At 43.0% G+C, this 22085-nt stretch overlaps 1 protein-coding gene across 9 annotated transcripts in view; it reads left to right on the top strand.

The window, feature by feature from the left end:
- The window catches only part of smyd3 (SET and MYND domain containing 3), a 785608-nt gene that overhangs the window by 246920 nt on the left and 516603 nt on the right, over positions 1-22085 (top strand). For all 9 annotated transcript variants that reach the window (XM_072580427.1, XM_072580432.1, XM_072580428.1 and 6 more), the window contains 2 exons: positions 531-588; positions 19221-19357. In XM_072580427.1, coding sequence (XP_072436528.1) covers positions 531-588; positions 19221-19357 — 195 coding nt within the window. The remainder of the gene's footprint in view (positions 1-530; positions 589-19220; positions 19358-22085) is intronic.

Below are 22085 nucleotides of genomic sequence, written 5' to 3'. Positions count from 1 at the left end.
CCCTTTGTTCTGGTTGTTTTATGAGCTGGAGCTGTTCCTCCCTAGTTACTCTGTGCAGATCTCTTATGATTTTGAAACCTCCATCAAATTTCCTCTTAGCCTTCTCCTGTTTAAGAAAAGCAGTCCCAACTTCTCCAATTATCTCAACTGTTCTTGCTCATCGGTTCTTCACTGTCTTCGGTGCCTTCGCATTCTTGATAAAATTTGGCACTTCTAGCTGAGTCTAATGACCACTCCCTAACTTTGTCCTCTCGTGCCCGGGTTTATCCTGCCCAGCTCCTTTCCTTCTCCATTGAAGTTTTGAAGCTGAAGAGAGGGAGACCAAGTGGCTGCAATGCCTTCCCTATTTCTAACCTGTGTATTGGCAATCACTGTTGAGGCTCTGTTGTGAAAATTGGACATTCCAGAAGGGCTTGCAAACTTGGAGAGAGCAAGTCTGTAGAGAGAGGTGGGGGGACAACAGATATGTGTGTGTGTGTGGGGTGGTTGCTGGTGGTGGCTCTCATAATAACACTATTTTTATTCTGCAGCTGACTGGATTGCCCTGTCCCTCAGAAGAGTTGTATTCCGTGTCAGACCTTCAATCCAGTAAGCCTTGTCTTTCTGTCCTTTTAGATAATGAAGCTATATCTGCTGTGTTCTCTTGGTTGCAAGTTACCATGTATTTGGAGGAGGAATTCTGGCTGGACTTTGACCAACAGAATTTGCATGCGGTTCCATATCTAAAGAATCCTGCAATCCGTCAGATTATGTAAAATCTGTAGCTTTCTTTATTAAAGTTCATTAATTATGTACATAGTGCTGGCATGAATTGCAATGCCTGTAATTTCACTTGCTTGTCAGCAATTTTCTGGTATGAGAGCAGAGATGTCCACCACGTGGTACATTTGGAGAAGGGAATGGAAAGAGTAGGACCTCTGCTAGCTTGTGCCCTCCACCCTAACAGGAAAAGAAGACCTATCTTCATGCCCTATGCCATATGCTGTACTTGAGGGGAAGTTGGCACCCAGTTAAACTTCACCCCTCTTTCCCTGGTCATTACCGTTAGTATTAACCCACAAGACAGTGGCCTTTTGATCACATTCTTCAGCATTTTAGTTGAACTGACCCTTTGTGAAAAGTGCAAGCAAATATCTGACACATGCAAGTATCATGATATCTTCTGATCTGAAATAAACCGTAATGGTGAGAATGGGGGAAAGTTCAAAGTAGATGTGAGGGGTAAATTTTTTTTCCACAGAGAATTGTAGGAGTCTCGATCATGTTTCCAGCGGTGGTGGTGGAAGTAGGAAAAATAGGGCTGTTTAAGGGACTTCTCGATAAGCACATGAATATGCAAGGAATGGAGGGATAGGGACCAAGGGCAAGCAGAAGGGATTCGTTTAATTTGGGGTCATGTTTGACACAGCATTGTGGGCTGAAGGGCCAATTCCAGTTCTATGTTCTACGCAATATATTTCACAACAGCTTACATTTATGCAGTGCCTTAACAGTTTATGCCAGGTCCTTTCTCAGGAAAACATTGAAACAAAATTTGACACCGAGCTTCATAAGGAGATATTAGGACGATGACTCAAAACCTGGTCTGTAGATTCCCCAAGTGGGGTCTCCAACCAAATTTTGGGGTCATGAGGTTAACATCATGATTATTTTGGGGCTGTGACAGAGTTAGAACAGCCATGTTCCCCCTTTATCTGGGTTCTGCTCTCAGAACCCACTCCCCTCAGATCTCTCATTTCTCACTCTTGGCAATTTACGTGTCTCAAAATGTGGTCACAGTGAGATGAGGTTTCGCAAGCAGCACCATACACCAAATGCTTAAGCTGTGTCTTAAAGAAGGAAAGAATGGCGGAGAGATTTAGGGAGGTAACCTCCAGATGTTGGAGTGGGGGGGTGATAGAGTTGGCCCAAAGCAGCTGAAGGCATGTCCATCATTATTGCAGCAATTCATATTGGGGTGAGGCAAGAAATCAGAATGGTGTTTCTGATGGGGAGTTTGAAGTCTGGAGGTGGTTACAGAGGGTATGAAGGGATTTGAAATCAAGAAAAAACATTTTAAAATTGAGGGTACTGTCAGACTGGGAACCAGTGAGCCTTGTACACTGTTTGCCTTAGATACTTTCTAACCCCCTCCCTGCCCGTTGTTAAATTTAGCTCAATATTTTCCACAAGTTCACAAATTAAACTGTGAAAAAATCATTCTGACTGTTTACGACAAATGACAGTTAACTTTGTGATCGTAAGACTTGACAAGAGGAGCAGGCCATTTGGCCCTATGGTCCTGCTGTGCCATTCAAGAAGATCTGGTTGACCTGATTGTGGTCTCCTCCCTACTTTGCTATCTGTTCTCCCTTAACCCTTGACTCCCTTGTTTATGTCCATATCAGCCTTCATTAAATTTAAAGACCCAATTGCCAGTACCTTAGGGATGAGAATCCCATGCTCCAACCATCCTCCGAGAGAAAAAAAACTTTGTCTGTTCTCTGTCTTAAAAGGGAAACCCTCATTCTCAGTTCCTTCATGCTAGTCTCAGAGAAAAGTGCAGATGTGTTAATTAAGTTTTTTGAAGAAGTAACAAAGAAGATTGTTGAGGGCAGAGTGGTGGTCGTGATCTACATAGACTTCAGTAAGGCATTCGACAAGGTTCCTCATGGTAGACTGGTTAACAAGGTTATATCACATGGCATGCAGGGAGAACTAGCCATTTGAATGCGGAACTGGTTCCAAGGTAGAAGACAGAGGGTGATGGTGGAGGGTTGCTTTTCAGACTGAAGGTCTATGACCAATGGTGTGCCACAGGAATTGATGCTGGGTCCACTGCTTTTCGTCATTTTGTATAAGTGATTTGGATGTGAACTTAGGAGGTATGATTAGCACGTTTGCAGATGATGTCAGAATTGGAGGTGTAGTGGATGGCGAAGAAGGTTACCTCAAGAGTACAACAGAATCTTGATCAGATGGGCCAGTGGACCAAGGAATGGCAGATGGAGTTTAATTTAAAGAAATGTGAGGTACTGCATTTTGGAAAGGCTAATCAGAGCAGGACTTATACACTTAATGGTAAGGTCATGAGGAGTTTTGCTGAACAAAGAGACCTTGGAGTGCAGGTTCAAATTACCTTGAAAGTGGAGTCGCAGGTAGATAGCATAGTGAAGAAGGCATTTGGTATATTTTCCTTTATTGGCCAGAGTATTGTGTGTAGGAACTGGGAGGTTATGTTGCAGCTGTACAAGACATTAGTTAGGCCACTTTTGGAATACTGCATTCAATTCTGGTCTCCCTGCTTAGGAAGGATGTTGCAAAACATGAAAGGGTTCAGAAAAGACTTGCAAGGTTGTTGCCAAGGTTGAAAGATTTGAGCTATAGGGAGAAGCTGAATAGACTTGGGCTATTTATCCTGCAACGTGGAGGCTGAGGGGTGACCTTATAGAGATTTATAAAGTCATGAGGGGCATGGATAGAGTAAATAGACGAGGTCTTTTCCCCAGGATGGGAGAAGACTAGAGGGCAGAGATTTAAGATGAAAGGTGAAAGATTTAAAAGGGACCTAAAGGGCAGCATTTCACCCAGAGGGTGATGTGTGTATGGAATGAGCTTCCAGAGGAAGTGGAGGAGGCAGATCCAATACAGCATTTACAAGGCATCTGGATGGGTATATAAATAGGAAGGCTTTAGAGAAATATAGGCTAAATGCTGGCAAATGATTAAATTATTTTAGGATATCTGGTCAACATGGATGACGTGGACTGATAAGCCTGTTTCCATGCTGTACATCTCTTTGACTCTGTGCATCCAATTTTGTAAAAACAATTGTGATATTAACGACTAAACGTGGAAGTAATCTAAGTAATTCATCATATGAAATCAAAGAGTTATAGAGCATGGAAACAGACCCTTCAGTCCAACTCACCCATGCTGACTATAATCCCAACCTAGTCCCACCTGCCTGCGCTTAGTCTGCAGTATATCCTTTCAAATGTTTTTTTTTCATGTTGTTTTTCAGTTATAACTGTACCCGCATCCACCACTGCCTCTGGAAGTCCATTCCACATACGAACCACTTGATGTTTTGGAATGTTGGGCAGATTTGATTTTTCTTTTGCTGTATTTTGCACAGTGCCTTTTGAGTCCCAACCTCAGGACTCGATGACCAAGGAAAGCGCACACAGTGTGCTGCCAAACAGGGTGTGCATCAACCCGTAAGTTCCTCCAACACACACCAATGACAAGCAGGAGAGATCCCTGGTCAGTCACATGAAGGAAAGCGTATTGAGAGTCTTTACCATTATTGCCCATAGCTCCTAATTACAACATGCTTGTAAAAGTGCACGTTGCCATAGCAACGCAGACTCTCTGAAGTGGATAATAGCATCTCCATCGCAACTATGTAGCCATTATCTTGGAATGCAGGCACAGCTCAAAAGTTTTAGAATTTTTCAGCAGCTGAGATGAGATTTGTGACAATGAGGATTGAATAGTATAAATTAGATAAGATTTTAATAAAATAGTGAGCAGGATAGTGCAAACTTCTTGAGGGTGATTTGAGATCTTTGAGTGCACTAGTTCTTGTTCTGTTTTAGTGTCAGGCAGCCCATTAACGTGCACTGAACCTTACGCAGATTAATAGTGTTAAAATATTTGTCAGAAAATGCTTTCGTAAGGGAATTTGAAAGCTGAACCAGTGATAATTTATGCCATATTTTAAAAGAAGAGTGTTAACGTTAATTGTCACTGAATTTTGTTTTAACGGAAAGCTTCATTGCATTAAAATTTGCTGCAGTCATCAATATATTTTATTAATGTAAGTTGAGTAATTGGAGCTAATTGTGAATTTGATAGTGTGCATTCATTGCTTTTTAGTCTATTATTGTACCATTTAGCTTGATTGATTTTAAAGGTTAAGAATTCAACACAGGATGTAGTGAGATGGGAATACAGCAGCAATAAATATGTCGCGAAGACTGTATTTGATTTTTTTTCTCTTTCCATTCAAACATGTGAACGTACTGATTAGGAGCGGGAGTAGATCACTCAGCCCCTCAAGCTTGCTTCCCCATTCAATAACATTCTGGCTGATCTGATTCAATCCATATTCCCATCAACTCCCCCCCCCCCCCCCATAAGACTGCATCTTTTTGCTCAACAATAACTGAACTTTACCTGGTTTAAAAATATTCAGGGACTCGCCCTCTCAGTAAGGGAGTTCCAAAGGTGTATGATCCTCTGTGACAAAAGATGTTGCTCAGCTCTTTGTTAACTTTGTAATTCCTTCGTTTTAAACACTGACCCCTCAGTCTAGATTCTCCATAACAACAAAACCTGTCCATTCCATGTAATAGGCGAGTAAACATTATGTGAACTGCTTCCAATGCATTTATGCCTGTCCTTAAATATGGTGACCAATACTATGCATAGTACTCCTCATATAGTCTCATCAGTAGCCCACATGATTGAAACATAACCTACTTATTTCTGTATTAAATTCCCCTTACAATAAATTATAACATCATTTGCTTACCTAATTACTTGGTGTACCTGCATTCTAACCTCTTGTGATTCATGCACCAGGACACTCAGATCCTTCTGCATCTCAGAGCTCTGCAATTTCTCCCTGTTTAGATAATGTTTCTTTTTTGTTCTTCCTACCAAAATAGACAATTTTACATTTTCCAACACTTCAATTTTTTTCAAATCTTTGATAGCTCACATGGCCCTGTTATATTCTTTTGTAGTCCTTGTATTCCTTCTCATGTCCCTTTTTTGACCTAGCTTTGTCCTCAGCAAATTTGGCAACTGTACCTTCAGTCCTTTCATTCAAGTTATTTGTGTAAATTGTAAACAGTTGAGGGCCCACCATTAATTCATGTGGAACACCACTCAATTCCACCTTGCCAACTAGAAAATAGCCCACTTATGCATAGTTTCTGTTTCCTGTTAATTGGCCAACCTTCGCTATATGCCAATACAGTAGCGCCTTGACTTACGAACTTAATCCGAAAAGTTTGCGAACTGAATCAATTTTTCCCATTGCTCGGATAGCATAAGAATGCTTGGACGGCTGTTCACAGCGCACGCGCCAAAGACGAACTGAATGAGATCATGCGGGGCCCAAGAGCTTTTGCGTTCAACAAGCATGTGGCAAAGCAGAACAATGAAACCACATGGTCACACACGGGCTTTTTTCGTTCGTACCTTGAATTTCGTACGTACGTTGAAGCAAAATTTTACATACAATCCTGTTCGTAAACCGATTTGTTCGTGAACGGGGTCGTTCGTATGTCGAGGCGCGACTGTATATTACCCCTACACCATGTCATTTTTCCCTGCAATAACCTTTGATGTAGCGCCTTATCAAATGCCTTCTGGAAATCTAAATACAAAACTTGCACTGGTTCTAAAGAACACGAATGAATCGGCTAAACACTAATCCATATTGACTCTGCCTGATTTCCTTGATTTTTTGCCTAAGTTTAATGTCGTTAATAATATCTTCTAAAATCTTTCCCGTAATAGAAATTAAGCTGAATGGCCCATAGTTTCCTGGATTCGAAGTGTCTTCCTTTTTGCAAATGCTATCTTCCAAATCCAGGAGGTTTTATAGAGTATTGGGGTCACGATGTTGTCATGGTTGAAGGGTTTGAGCTACAGGGAGAGGCTGAACAGGCTAGAGCTGTTTTCCCTGGAGCATCGGAGACTGAGGGGTGATCTTATAGAGGTTTACAAAATTATTAGTTCAATTGCAACATTTAAGAGGCATTTGGTTGGGTATATGAATAGGAAGGGTTTGGAGGGATATGGGCCGTGTGCTGGCAGGTGGGACTAGATTGGGGTGGGATATCTGGTCGGCATGGACGGGTTGGACCAAAGGGTCTGTTTCCGTGCTGTACATCTCTATGACTCTGTGACTTTATGACATACAGCGTGGACACAGACCCTTTGATCTAACTTGGCTATGCCGACTGAGTTTCCCAAATTAAACTAGTCCCACTTGCCTGCATTTGGCCCATATCCCTCTAAACCTTTCCTATTCATGTCCCGTCTAAAAGTATTTTAAACGTTATAACTGTAACGGAATCTACCACTTCCTCTGTCAGGGCATTCCAAATGCAAACCACTCTCTATGTGAAAATGTCCCTCAGGTCCCTTTTAAATCTTGCGCCTCTCACCTTAAAAATATGCCCCATAATTTTGAACTTCCCACTTTAGGTAAATTACCTTTGCTGTTCATCTGATCTGTAACCTTCATGATTTTATAAACCTCTATAAGGTCACCCGTCAACCTCCTACACTCCAGTGAACAAAGTCCAAACTTATCTAGCCTCTCCTTATAACTCAAACCCTCTGGTTCTGGCAAAATCCTGGTAAATCATTTTTGAATCCTCTCCAATTTAATAGGACCATTTCTACAGCAGGTGACCAGAACTGTACACAGTACTCCAAACATCCTGTACAACCGCAACATGATGTGCCAACTCCTACACCCAATGGTCTGAGCAATGAAGGCAAGTGTGCTAAATGCCTTCTTTATCACCCTGTCCACCTGTGATGCAACATTCAAAGAACTATGTACCGGAACCCTTAGGTCTCCCTGTTCAACAACGCTACCCAAGGACCAACCATTAACTGTATAAGTCCTGCCCTTGTTTGTTTTATCAAAATGCCCTTATTTTACTAAGGGCCCTTGAGGGTTACTCAGAGAGGCTTGGTTGGTCAGTGATACCTCTGTGATTACCTTCACACTTATTTAAACAACACTCCATCTGCCATTTCTCAACCCATTGGTCCAATAGATCAAGATCCCTTTGTAATCTTAGATAACCTTCTTCACTGTTGATCACATTACAACACTTGCAAATTCTTTTAGAAAATAACGTCCATCAATACCCAGGGACATTTGGGCCCACATCTCCCACAGTTTGTTCAGTAAGGAAAGGTAATGCTACCGTATTTCCAGATGACTGTGAGTCTGCTGTCTGAGATAAACACTGGTGGTCATTTAACCTGAGGGTCACCACGCATCAGGTAAGAGGTGAGTTCAAGAAGGTGAGACCTTCATTGTGATTGCAGCCTATACGGGAATTGAATCCGTGTTATTGGCATCACTCTGCTTTGCAAACCGACTGTCCAGCTAACTGAGCTAACCAACCCCTAGTACCATTTGTTTCAATACCATTTCCCTGGTGATTGTAATTTTCTTTATTTCCTTGATTTATATCCGGGACTTTACTTACATCCTGCATGGTGAAGAGTTATGCAAAATGCTCGTTCAACTTCCCTGCCACTTCCTTCTCTCCATTCCTCAGACTCGCTTTCTATCGGCTCAACACGTACTTTGTTAACTCATTTCTTTTTGACAATACCTGTGGAATGTTTTATTTTCTGTTCTTCTTTGTTTCAACCCAGCATTCTCTTGGACACTAAATTTTCCCTCCTTATTATCCTTTTAGTCATTCTGTGCTGTTTTTATATCCTGTCCAATTTCCTGACCTGCTAGTGGTCATTACACAATGGTATCCTTTTTCCTTCGTTTGAGGATGTCCTGTAAGTCCATAATATATTGTTGTCTGTGAAGTTGAGTTCTAAGGAGGAAAAATTGTAGAAAAAAGAAGTGGAGAAAATAAATTTTGGGATGAAATATGATGTCAAGCGAGCACTGTAAATACTTTAAATTTGTAGTAATGCCTGTCTGAATCATACATTTACTCACTTAACATCCCAAAGGACTTCAATTACAACACATCACCCATGTTCGATGTGAGTTTGTCGATTGTGTGCAAACATACTTGACGTAATTCTTCAGTAGCCCATTCAGTATTCTCTGAATGTTTGGCATCTAATGATATCATCAGAAACATTTGCTGCCTGATTATTTCCGAGCATCTTGAACAGTAGGGCCCTGGAGGGCTTCTCAGAGAAGCTCAGTTGGTCAGTGATACCTCTGTGATTACCTAACCTATGTTTCTCATCATAGTTTCTCCTGAACGTGTTCATCTCCTGCTGGCAAATGACTCTGAGAGTGTTGCCAACCATCTGGCACTTCATCCGGTGTAAATGTGGGCATCTTGCCACTGAATGTCATTTGGATTTCCGATGAGTAGGGTAGAGGGGAATGTCAACAAGGGTCACATCACAGTTAATCTTGAAGCTATCTCTCCTTTATGTTTATGTCTGTTCCAGTGTGGAAAACAATAATTTACTAAGTGAAAAAGAGGGCCCACGTGAAATGTTTGGCAGGACGGAGTCGTGGTCTTGATAAAGAGTGTAGGCTTATTTCTAGTACGTTATAACTGGTTATACCTCACCCGGGTTACAAGGGAGACCCTTCTGAGACCTTGGGCTACATTTACTCATACATACACATTGCTGTTCAGCTTCCAAGAGCCTACCACTGAAGATTTAGAAATTGTTATCTCCCCAAGGAGCACTCTTATATATATCCTGATAAGCAGTGCACATCTCATGAAGCAGTGACTTTAAGAGGTTATTTTGTCTTTTTTTGTAAAGAGAGGTATTACAACAGAGATACTGAGCTCAGCAAAAGTGAGGACTGCAGATGCTGGAAACCAGAGTTTAGATCAGAGTGGTGCTGGAAAAGCACAACGGATCAGGCAGCATCCGAAGAGCAGGAAAATCGAAGATTCGGGCCAAAGCCCTTCATCAGGAAGAGAGGCAGGGTGCCTGCAGAATGGAGAGATAAATGGAGGAGTGGGGCTGGGGGGAAGGTAGCAAAGAGTACAATAGGCGAATGGGGGTGGGGATGGAGGTGATAGGTCAGAGAGGAGTATGGAGCGGATCGGTGGGAAGGGAGATTGGCAGATAGGACAGGTCATGAGGACAGTGCAGAGCTGGAAGGTTGGAACTGGGGTAAAGTGGGGGGAGAGGAAATGAGGAAACTGGTGAAGTCCACATTAAAGCCCTGGGGTTGAAGTGTTCCGAGGTGGAAGATGAGGCGTTCTTCCTCCAGGCGTCAGGTGGTGAGGGAGCGGCGATGGTGGAGGAGGCCCAAGATCTACGTGTCCTCGGCAGAGTGGGAGGAGGAGCTGAAGTGTTGGGCCCATGGGCAGTTGGGTTGATTGGTGCGGGTGTCCCAGAGATGTTCCCTGAAGTGCTCTGCGAGGAGGCGTCCAGTTCCCCCAACATAGAGGAGACCGCATCAGGAGCAACGGATACAATAAATGACATTGGTGGATGTGCAGGTAAAACCTTGATGGATGTGGAAGGCTCCTTTGGGGCCTCGGATGGAGGTGAGGGAGGAGGGGTGGGTGCAGGTTTTGCACTTCCTGCGGTGGCAGGGGACGATGCCAGGACGTGAGGGTGGTTTGATGGGGGGGGCGTGGACCTGATCAGATAGTCACGGAGTTGTCTAGTTGGAAAGCCAGTAAAGTAAATAACTTGTGAGGCTTTGGGTATTTTTTCAAAAGTTGGAACAATTGAAGCAGCCTGCTCTCTCTCTCTCTCTCTCTCACACACATTGGAGAACTGCATGTGAGACAATCTGTTTTCTGAATTTACCTTTTGCCAAGAGTCTGTTTTTGAGTTGTTACTGTATTCGAACAGTTCACTAATAGTAGTTACTGCATCTATTGTTCTGTTAAGTTTCCCAGTAGAGCCATGATATTCCAATCCCATATCTCATTTGTTGTATTTTAACTATAGTGTTTCAATACATTGCGTTTTACTTAACATCAAGTAGTTTGCCTGACTGAATTGCATCTGGAACACAGTATCTCATATTTACCTTTAAAATAAGCAAAGGTTAGAGTCTAGGCTATCTTCTCAAAATAATTTGAGGGGCTCTTGTCCATTGCACTCATAATGTCAGTTACCCATTTGAGGTACTAACTGCGATCATGTATTTCAATATAGATTTCATTTCTGTGATCTTCCATTTGTGATTCATTTTTTAATCTCAACCCTGACCCAAAGGAATGCCCAAGATAGTCTCAGAATATTGGATCCTATTCCGCAACCTTGGCAGCTCCTCCCAATGGGGAGATCAACCCATCCTTATTCTGCACAGTCAAATGCTGCATTTCAGGAGCACCTTTTTGCCCTGAAAACCTAATTATGCTGAAGCCACTGTTTTCTGGCTCATTTCTTAACTGTTGACCCATTTTACTTCTCATGTCCCCTATCACCATTGTATCGTTTTAATTTATTTCAGTGACAAATATGAGATCTTCCTTGCCTAAAGAATTTAGTTCGACCCATGTCTCTAATTCTCGTTAGGAAATGCAAACGGATCTGAGTACTAATTAAGCAGTGCATTGAAGCAATCATCTGGACTTCTCCCTGAGGCCAAAGGAGCTGATGGGATCAAGCGTGTTGATAAATGAAGACGTATTGAGCACAAGGCTAAATGATGGTAGTTACTGATCTCAAAACCTGAGGACAGGAAGGAACTATGGCTTTGAAGAACTAAATGAAAAGACTATTTTCACATATTCATCAGGAGGGTAATGATTATTCTGAGGGGGGGAGTGGATAGGGAGAGTACCAGGGCATTGCTATTTGAAGGAAATTAGTCACAGTGATCAGGAAATGGAGGAAGGTTCCTCACCAAAAAGATCAAACACAGAAAAGTTCAGAAGCAGAGAAATGAAAGCGAAAAGTCTGGGCTTTGTTTTTTTGGAGAAAGAAAACCAGACACCCTTACAAATTAACCTGCTGTCGATGCTGTCTCTCAATATTGTCAATTTTAGCAGCTAAAATTGAGATAATTTGAAAGCTCGAGGAGGGAGCATGAGATGCTTCAGAGCATTTAAAATACAAAAAAGCAATGAGAAGGGTTTTTGTGAGTGGCAAGGGCGTGATTCAAGTGAGTTGTGGAATCTGACTGAGAGCTCAATGTTCTAGGCAACTTCAGAAGGGCCTGGGAAATTGAGAATGGAGGGGGAAGGAACTGCATTGATAAAAGACACAATTACAGCAATAAAAGATACAGGATCTCTAGGTGATCATGCTGAGGTAGCAGGGACATTCTGAATAGAGTGAAGGAACAGCGATGGATGCAAGACTCTGGTCCAGAATTATCTATAGACTATGAGTATCAATGATATAGCAGGGGTTTATGTCAGAGGAACCATTCTCAAATATAATGTGGTTCCTCATGGTAGACTGGTTTGCAAGGTTAACGCACATGGAATACAGGAAGAACTAGCCATTTTGATACAGAACTGGCTCAATGGTAGAAGACAAGGTTGATGGTGGAGGGTTGTTTTTCAGACTGGAGGCCTGTGACCAGTGGAGTCCCACAAGGGTCAGTGCTGGGTCCACTGCCTTTCGTCATTTGTATAAATGATTTGGATGTGAACGTGGGGGTTTGGTTAGTAAGTTTGCAGATGACACCAAATTGGAGGTGGAGTGTATAACAACAAAGGCTACTTCACAGTGCAAGGGGACCTTGATCAGATGGGCCAGTGGACTGAGGAATGGCAGATGTAATTTAATTTAGATAAATGTGACTTGCTGCATTTTGGAAAGGCAAATCAGAGCAGGACTTATGTTAACGTCCTGGGGAGTGTGGCTGAGCAAAGAGACCTTGGAGTGCACGTTCATATTTCCTTGAAAGTGGAGTTGCAGGTAGACAGAATAAGTGAAAAAGGTGTTTGGTATGCTCTCCTTTATTGGTCAGAACATTGAGTGTAGGGGTTGGGAAGTTATGTTATGGCTGTACGGGACATTGGTTTAGGCCACTTTTGGAATATCGTGTGCAATTCTGGTCTCCCTGCTATAGGAAGGATGTTGCAGAACATGAAAGGGTTCAGAAAAAAATTTACAAGAATATTGCCATGGTTGGAGGGTTTGAGCTATAAGGAGAAGCCGAATAGGTTGGGACTGTTTTCCCCGGACTGTCGTAGGCTGAGGGGCGACCTTATAGAGGTTTATAAAATCATGAGGGGCATGGGTATGGTAGATAGCCAAGGTCTTTTCCCAAACATAGAGGAGTCCAAAACTAGAGGGCGTAGGTTTAAGATGAGAGGAGAAAGATTTAAAAGGGACCTAAGGGACAACGTTTTCATGCAGATCGTGGTCCGTGTCTGGAACAAGCTACCGAGGAAGTGGTGGAAGCTGGTATAATTACAATATTTAAAAGGCATCTGGATGGGTATATGAATGGGAAAGGTTTAGAGGGATATGGGCCAAATGCTGGCAAATGGGATTAGATTAATTTAGGATATTTGGTCAGCATGGATTAGTTGGACCGAAGGATCTGTTTCCATCCTATACTGCTCTGTGGTGCTATAATGAGAGATTTTAATTTTCATATTGCTTGCGAGATGTAGAGCAGATCAGGTTTTAATGGCATACAGGTTTAATGGTAAATAACAATTGAGAATTACCTAGCAATCTGGAAGAGAACAGTTTGTGATATTGACTGTAATATTTGCATTTGATGCTAGGATTTCAAGGATGAAAAGATGTTCATAAATGGCATTTAAAATTTTCGTAAGGGACGCTTTGAAAGAGTGGAAACTAATTGGAGCACCATAACCTAGGCTGAATTGTTAGTGAGTAAACAACAACAACTGGCATTTATGTAGTACATGGTGAAGTAACCCAGGCTGCTTACATGCGTGTAATCCACCAAAATTGGATTCCAAGTCACCTTCAGAGAAGTTATGACTGGTGAACAAACTTGATAAAAGATTTGGTGGATCTCTAAGAAACACCTTGAGATTGTTCAAATTGCTGAAGGAGGGAATTCTCATGCTCAGGATTGATAGGACTGAGAGTTTAGGATCGTGAATCTGTACAAATGAAGGAACACAGAAGTGTCACAGGGTGGGAGGGCCTGGAAGATGTTCTAGTATTGGGAAAGGCGAGGCTATGGGCCTTGAAGTCAAACATGTCAATAAATCAACATGAACAGTAATCAATCAGGGGTCTGAGATGGAAGGCAGTCACCAATTAACAACAGGCAAGGAGTTCCTTTATCTGCTCATTGTTGAGTTGGATAGGCCAGTTTAAAAATGCAATTGGTAGCCTAGCATTTTGCTTTTCATAATAGAAGTTAATTTGGTAGAACAAGCTGTTCGTGTTTCTCGCAAGCTTGTTCAATCTCTCCGTGGAAAAAGACATCTTATAGGATTTTTTTTGTTTCTGTTGCAGCTATGTTGATTTTTTAGGTGCCTTGAATTCGATCTTATCCATCTCCTTCTTGGACCTCTTCCATTTAGTCTGCCTCTCGTCACCACCCCCACCCCCTTAAACATGGCTTCCATTCCCTTCTATCCCATCTCCAGTGGCATACTAATCTTCTCTTCTCTTCTGAAATGCTGACAAGCCAGAAGAAACCTTCATTCCCCAAATCTGAAAACATGCCAAGATGACTTGCCCCAGGGCTAATTCTGGGTAAACTCTTTGGAAATTGTGAAAGAAAGGTTGACTGTTATAATCCCCTTTTTCCCTCAGGTCACTAATTTTCTTTGTTTAATGTGGTTTTGATTCATTTTGTACCTTGCAAGTACTCATTCAGAGCTGGCTCTGATTTGAAGTAATTGCATTTAGATACACATAAATTAATTTCTATTTCTATAACTATAGCTGAGCAGATTGGTATTACATTTCATGTCCAGATTGTTGCTGATTGAGTGGTAATGTCACTGGACAGGTCAGCTGTAGGTCTGCGCTAATGCTCAAGGGCGCTCAGTTAAAACTCCCACGGTGACAGCTGGTGGAATTTGAAATAAATTTTCTTTTTAAAAATGGGAATTGAAAACTGAGAGTTATAATCTCATTAATGATGACCATGAAGTTTTAGTCAATGGTCATAAATTCAAACTGGCTAACCGATGGCCTTTAACGAAGGAAATCTGCCGTAAAAAGCTGGTCAGACCTGTGTGTAACTGCACTCATAAAGTCATAGAGCTCGGAGACAGACCCTTCAGTCCAATTTGTCTTCGCCGACCAGACATTGCAATCTGACCTAGTCCCATTTGAAAGCATTTAGCACATCTCCCTCTGAACTCTTCCTATTCATGTACCCATCCAGATGCCATTCAGATGTTGTAATTGCACCCGCCTCCACTACTTCCTCTGGCAGCTCGTTCCGTACATGCACCACCCTCTGTGTGGAAAAGCTACCCCTGAGGTCCTTTTTAAATCTTTCTCCTCTCACCCTAAACCTGTGCCCTCAAGTTGTGGACTCTCCCCACCTTAGGATAAAGATGTTGCCTATTCACCCTATCCATGCCCCTCATGATTTTATAAACTTCTATAAGGTCACCTCTCAGCCTCAGATGCTTCAGGGAAAAAAAAAGCCCTAGCCTCTGTCCAGTGTCTACCTGTAGCTCAAACACTCCAGTTCCTGCAACATCTTTTTTAGTCTTTTCTGCATCCTCTCAGATTTAACCTGATGCTTCCTATAGAAGTCCGACCAGAATTGTACGCAGTATTCTAAAAGTGGCCTAACCAATGTCCTGTGCAGCCACAACATGGCCTCCCAATTCCTATACTCAATGCACTGACAAATAAGGGCAAGCATACCAAATGATGCCTGAACATGTCACCTGCTTCAAGGCTTTCAATTCATAAAGTGGCATAAAAGAATGACAGAAAGAAGGATAGAAGCTGAGGTGATATGGACTCTTTCATTAATGTGGGTCAACCCAAAGTGTGCCACAGCCAATCAACACTTGTAGAGTAGAGTTGCTGCTATAATGTGGGGAAACATGGTGACTAGATTGTACTCAATTAAAGTTCCATGAAGAGCAATGAAAATATAATCTGATACTCTGCCTTTGTGGTATTGATTGAGGGATAAATGTTGGCTAGGACTTTGGGGTGAATAACCCCGTTTCTATTTGAATACTGTCACAGTACCTTAACATCTGGCTGAGGGAGCCAGATGGAGTCTTGGTTTAACATTTCACCTCCAGCAGTGCAGCACTCCCTCAATGCTGCATTAAAGTATCAGCCTAAATTGTGCCTGGGTCTCTGAAGTGAGACTTGAACATGCAACCTTCTGATTCCAAAGATGCTGCCTGCTGAGTAATGTCTGGCAGCTCATGTTTGTAATGATGTTGAGATGTAAGCAGAGCCTTAATTATCCTTTTAGTGTCAATGTAACTGCACCTATTCTCTGAAATTGGTTTTTGTCCCACAGTTTAATAGTATTTTATTTATTAATGATGTTCTCCATTTCCATCAGTGTAGATTAATCAAGTTCAATTCAGTATATTGCCTCCAGCTACAGAAAATAGTCAAATTCTGTAAATACAAATGAATACTAGCATCAGGGCTTCAAAATGTATAGGAAATAATTGCCAAGTGTGCAAAATGGCTGTAGAGCTATTAAAGAGAAATAATAATCTTGAATTTATATAGTGCTCTATCATGTCAGGAAAATCTCGAAGTGTCTCACAGGCGGGGAGATTTTTCAAATAGTTGTTTTGTAAATACAGATTCCCTCCAGTGTGAAAGCAGATCATTCAGCCCATCGAGTCCACATCGGCCCTTCAAAGAACATCCCATCCAGACTCATTCCCCTACCCTATCTCTGCAACCCTGCATTTTCCCCTGGCTAATCGAGCTAGCCTGCACACCCTTGGAGATTTAGCATGGCCAATCCACCTAACCTATGCATCTTTGGACTGTGTGAGGAAACCAGAGCGCTTGAGGAAACCCACGCAGACTCAGGGAGAATGTGCAGACTCCGCACAGACAGTTGCCCGTGAGTGGAATAGGACCCGAGTCTATGGCGCTGTGAGGCAGCAGTTCTAACCACAGAGCCACCATGCCATTTTGGTATACTTACATCGGAGACAGTTCAAAGCAGGTTTGTTGGGTTGATTCCTGATATAAATATATTGTTTTATGAGGGAAGGTGGAGCTGCTTGGGCTTGTAGTCACTGCAGTTCAGAAGAATGAGAGGTGTTCCTATTGAAACATATTGAGGGAGCTTGACAGAGTGGATGCTGAGAGGATATTTGCCCATGAGAGAAAAATTGACTAAGTTTCAGATTTTACAGTTTCCCTTTTAGGACTATAATGAGGAAATATTTTTGAGGTTCATTAGTATTTTAAATTCCCTACCCCAGAGAACAGTGAAGGCTGGGCCACTGAATATATTTATAGTTGAGTTGGGTAGATTTTGTGACTGAGGGAGTCCGAGGTTATGGTGGGGGCAGGCAAGAAAAACCGGAATAAAGGCCGCAATCAAATGAGCCAAGATCTTGTTGAATATTGGAGCAGGTTCAAGGGGTCAGATGGTCTCCTCCTGCATTTCTTACAATCTTATAATTTCTGCTTGTCATGCATGTTCTTTGAAAGCTTGTCAAAGGTACATAAGTTATGAATGCAAGCCCATCGGCAATTATTCCAGAGCATGTCTTGAAATCTTGGCCTTTTTATGTTAGAACAAAATGGATTTCAGAACAATATAGGCCTGCACGGCACAGGAGCAGGCCTTTCTGTCCATCAAGCCCCTGTTAGCTGTTTCAAAGCTGTTAGTCCAACTCTCCTATTTTCTTCTGTCTTCCTATTATTTCTGTTCCTTTGTGTCAAAATCACATTTTCTTTGAAATCTTTGAAAGAATTGCCACTCACCGCACTATCAGATTAGGTATTCCAAATGGAATGGACCTTTATGAGTTGTGTAATGGGAGGATGGGACAGGGTTAATGGGCGGCACAGTGGCTCAGTGGTTAGCACTACTGCCTCACGGCGCCAGGGACCTGGGTCTGATTCCTGCCTCGGGGACTCTCTGTGGAGTTTGCACGTTCTCCCTGTGTCTGTGTGGGTTTCCTCTGGGTGCTCCAGTTCCCTCCCACATTCCAAAGATATGCAGATTAGGTGGAATTGCCCATAGCGTTCAGGGATGTGCATGTTTGATGGGATTAGCCATGATTTTTTAAAAAAGTGGGCTATGGGTAGGGATCTAGGTCTGGGTGGGATCCTCTTTGGAGGTTGGTTCAGAATTGATAGGCTGAATGGCCTCTTTCAGCACTGTAGGGATTGTAATATATTTGGGTCATTTTCGGTCAATGAGAAGTCAAAAAAAACTGCTGATTGACACAAGATTAAATCTAAGAGGCTTACAGCAGGAGGGGAATTGATGAGCGGTGATGCTGTGAAACTCAGTTTTACATTTCGGACTGAGAAAGCAAACAAGTCAACATGCAAGCTAAGGTTTGATTGGTGCAAGAAAGATAACATATTTATATGACTGGTGCATTCGGTTCCTGGTCAATGGCAATCCTCAGTATATTGGTGTGAGGGATTTAGGGATGGTAGCGTGAATAGGTGCAGTGCCGACAATGCTCGAGATGTTTGACATTGTCCAGACCAAATCAGTTGGTTTGACTGATACGCCATCCACTGCCTTCAGCAATAACCCCCTCCACCAGCAATGCACAGTGGCAGTAGTTTGTACCATCTACAAGATGCACTGCAGCTGCTTAGCAAACCTCTTTTCATAGCACCTTCCTTACTTGTAACCTCTCCCTCCAAGAAGGATAACGCCTGCAAATTCACAGGAATACGACCCCCAATTTCCCCTTCAAGCCACACGCTTTGCTGGTTTGGAGCTATATCGTTGTTCCTTTACTGTGGTCAGCTTAAAATCTTCCTAACATCGCCATGGTGTCCATACATCATATAGACTGCAGTGGTTTAAGAAAGTGGCTTCTCTCAACCTTCTCAAGGGCTGTTAGAGTTGGGTGACAAATGCTGACCTCGCAGCGATGCCCACAAACCAAGAGACAGTAACAAAACAGTGTTTTCAGAACTGCCAGTTCTGACCCTTCCACACAGGGAAGCAGCAACACACTGAGTTGGACAATTTATCAGAGTTCATCCATCAATTTAGCACTCATTAGTTTTGAAGCACAAGGATATTTCCTCACATGATTTACTTTTAAGGCCACTGACCTCCGTCTTGATCGAAACAAAAACAGATTGGGCCAATCTTCATCATGGAGTGTTGAAAGAAACCCTTTGCTGTGTGCCATATTAGATTAGATTAGATTAGATTGCTTGGTTTTGATTTATCACCTGTCCTGAAAGTTGCTGTCCAGCTTTTTTTTAAAAACACAGCGATGAGTGGCAGTAGCGTGTTGTGCGCTCTGTGTACGTTATTTACCTGTCAAAACGGCGAAGATGTATCATTGTGACCACTTCAAATGGAATTGAGGAGTAGATGTGTCTAGACAGAACAGCTGCCACAAAACCTACTTTCTCATTGTGGTTGACAACCAGTTTTGTTCATTCCTTCCCAGATATCAAAGAGATGAGCGAAGAAATGAAAGGAGGCCTTGGGCAACTTACAGCCATGCTACAATTTTATATCAAAGAGGAAATTCCCAGCGTATCCCAGCTGCCTCCTGGTTTAAGTCTCCTTCACCTCTTCGGTCAAGTAAGTTTTTTTTCCTGTTTTCAATTTAACTGGCATGAGGACTGAAATAAAATTTAATTGGCGTGGGCTGTGCTTCATAAATTGATCCTGTGCATTACTGATCCTGATGCTGCAATTTGATGATTGTGTGTTTGCTTGATATATTGTGAGTGATCTAACTTTAAATGCAGTTGATGGATATAGACAAATGGTAGTCTGAGGTGTTGCTGGGTAAAGGTGTCACACTGTGAAAAGATACATTGCAGGACAATGTAAATTGGATTGGAGGTAAGATACTCATCTGCTGCCAGTTTGCAGTTTTCTGTTGAAGAGGAGTTCTTCTCAGTGCGCATATGTTTCTTCAGTCAATGTTGTAAATAATGCCAGTGAGCAGTTCATGAGTTAAACCGAAATCAAGTCACTGTTTTTGGATAAAACTGCTGAATTTATCTCGTTAACAATTTTCACGGGAACGCAATGGTTGCAATTCGATTTAAGTTTGAAGGGCTGGTCTGAACACAATCAAGGTATTTGTCCACAAAGGACAACAGAAACCAAAAGAATCCAGAGCTTCCCGGATGGTGAAAGAGATAGAGATTAAGATGTCAGGCAGATCATACAATTTAAGAATCAGGCTGAATTAACAAGGATCAGAGAGCAATTGGAAAAGCAAATAAGCAATGCAAAGCGATAGTCGGGGGGGACTGGCAGCTAACATAAAATGAAATTCAAAAGTCCTCTCTCAGTATATCAATTGTGCAAGAATAGTAAGAGGAAGAGAGGGACCAAAAAGTGTGTTTACTCATGTAGCTGGGGCATGACTGAGGTATTCAATTAATCCTTTCCATTTTCCTTTTACCAAAGAAAGGTTCAGCCCAGTGTGTGGTGAAAGAGAAGGGAGTTCACACATTGTAAGAGTTTATAAAATTGAAATCATCGATAGTGAGTTGGATATTTGTGCTTAAAGTTTGGGAGAAGATTTGTAGCTCGGGCGCTCGTTGTTGTGGTTCTGTTCGCCGAGCTGGGAATTTGTGTTGCAGACATTTCGTCCCCTGTCTAGGTGACATCCTCAGTGCTTGGGAGCCTCCTGTGAAGTGCTTCTGTGATGTTTCCTCCAGCATTTATAGTGGCCTGTCTCTGTCGCTTCCGGTTGTCAGTTCCAGCTGTCCGCTGTAGTGGCCGGTATATTGGGTCCAGGTCGATGTGTTTGTTGATAGAATCTGTGGATGAGTGCCATACCTCTAGGAATTCCCTGGCTGTTCTCTGTTTGGCTTGTCCTATAATAGTAGTGTTGTCCAAGTCGAATCCATGTTGCTTGTCATCTGCGTGTGTGGCTACTAAGGATAGCTGGTCGTGTCGTTTCGTGGCTAGTTGGTGTTCATGGATACGGATCGTTAGCTGTCTTCCTGTTTGCCCTCTGTAGTGTTTTGTGCAGTCCTTGCATGGCAGAGACAAACCACTACAAATGGCGGAGGAAACATCACAGAAGCGCTTCACAGGAGGCTCCCAAGCACTGAGGATGTCACCTAGACAGGGGACGAAACGTCTGCAACACAAATTCCCAGCTCGGCGAACAGAACCACAACATCTGCTTAAAGTTGATATGGCACCAGGACCAGATGAATTACTGGGGGAAGTGAGGGTGCAGAGCTGAATGCACTGGGATAATCTTCCTTAGACTCAGTACTAACTGACTGGAGATTTGCAAAGGTCATATCCTTTTTCACAAGACTATAATATAAGGGCAGAAAATGTGTTGCTGGAAAAACGCAGCAGGTCAGGCAGCATCCAGGGAGAAGGAGAATCGACGTTTCGGGCATGAGCCCTTCTTCAGGAATGAGGAACGTGTGTCCAGCAGGCTAAGATAAAAGGTAGAGAGGAGGGACTTGGGGGAGGGGCGTTGGAAATGCGATAGGTGGAAGGAGGTCAAGGTGAGGGTGATAGGCTGGAGTAGGGGTGGGGGCAGAGAGGTCAGGAAGAAAATTGCAGGATAGGAAGGCGGTGCTGAGTTTGAGGGATTTGACTGAGACAAGGTGGGGGAGGGGAAATGAGGAAACTGGAGAAATCTGAGTTCATCCCTTGTGGTTGGAGGGTTCCTAGGCGGAAGATGAGGCGCTCTTCCTCCAACTGTTGTGTTGCTATGGTCTGGCGATGGAGGAGTCCAAGGACCTGCATGTCCTTGGTGGAGTGGGAGGGGGAGTTGAAGTGTTGAGCCACGGGGTGGTTGGGTTGGTTGGTCTGGGTGCCCCAGAGGTGTTCTCTGAAATGTTCCGCAAGTAGGCGGCCTGTCTCCCCAATATAGAGGAGGCCACATTGGGTGCAGCGGATGCAATAAATGATGTGTGTGGAGGTGCAGGTGAATTTGTGGCGGATATGGAAGGATCCCTTAGGGCCTGGGAGGGAAGTAAGGGGGGAGGTGTGGGCGCAAGTTTTGCATTTCTGTGGTTGCAGGGGAAGGTGCTGGGAGTGGAGGTTGAGTTGGTGGGGGGTGTGGACCTGACGAGGGAGTCACGGAGGGAGTGGTCTTTTTGGTACGCAGATAGGGGAGGGGAGGGAAATATATCCCTGGTGGTGGGCTTGGGGTTGGAACGGAGGGAGTGGAGGGCTGCACGTTCCGAGGGTGAGAGGTTGGAGTGGGTGAGAGGGGTGGAGAGGTTAAGGCAGTAAATGTCGCGGCGGCAGTTGGCTATGAAGAGATCAATACCGTACAACCCAGATGGCCTCCTTCTTCAAAGACTGCAATTTCCCC

The sequence above is a fragment of the Chiloscyllium punctatum genome, chromosome 11 (genome assembly GCF_047496795.1).
Source record: "Chiloscyllium punctatum isolate Juve2018m chromosome 11, sChiPun1.3, whole genome shotgun sequence".
Taxonomy (NCBI): domain Eukaryota; kingdom Metazoa; phylum Chordata; class Chondrichthyes; order Orectolobiformes; family Hemiscylliidae; genus Chiloscyllium; species Chiloscyllium punctatum.
Note: the sequence above shows the minus strand (reverse complement) of the source record. Positions and strands in the feature narration are given on the sequence as shown.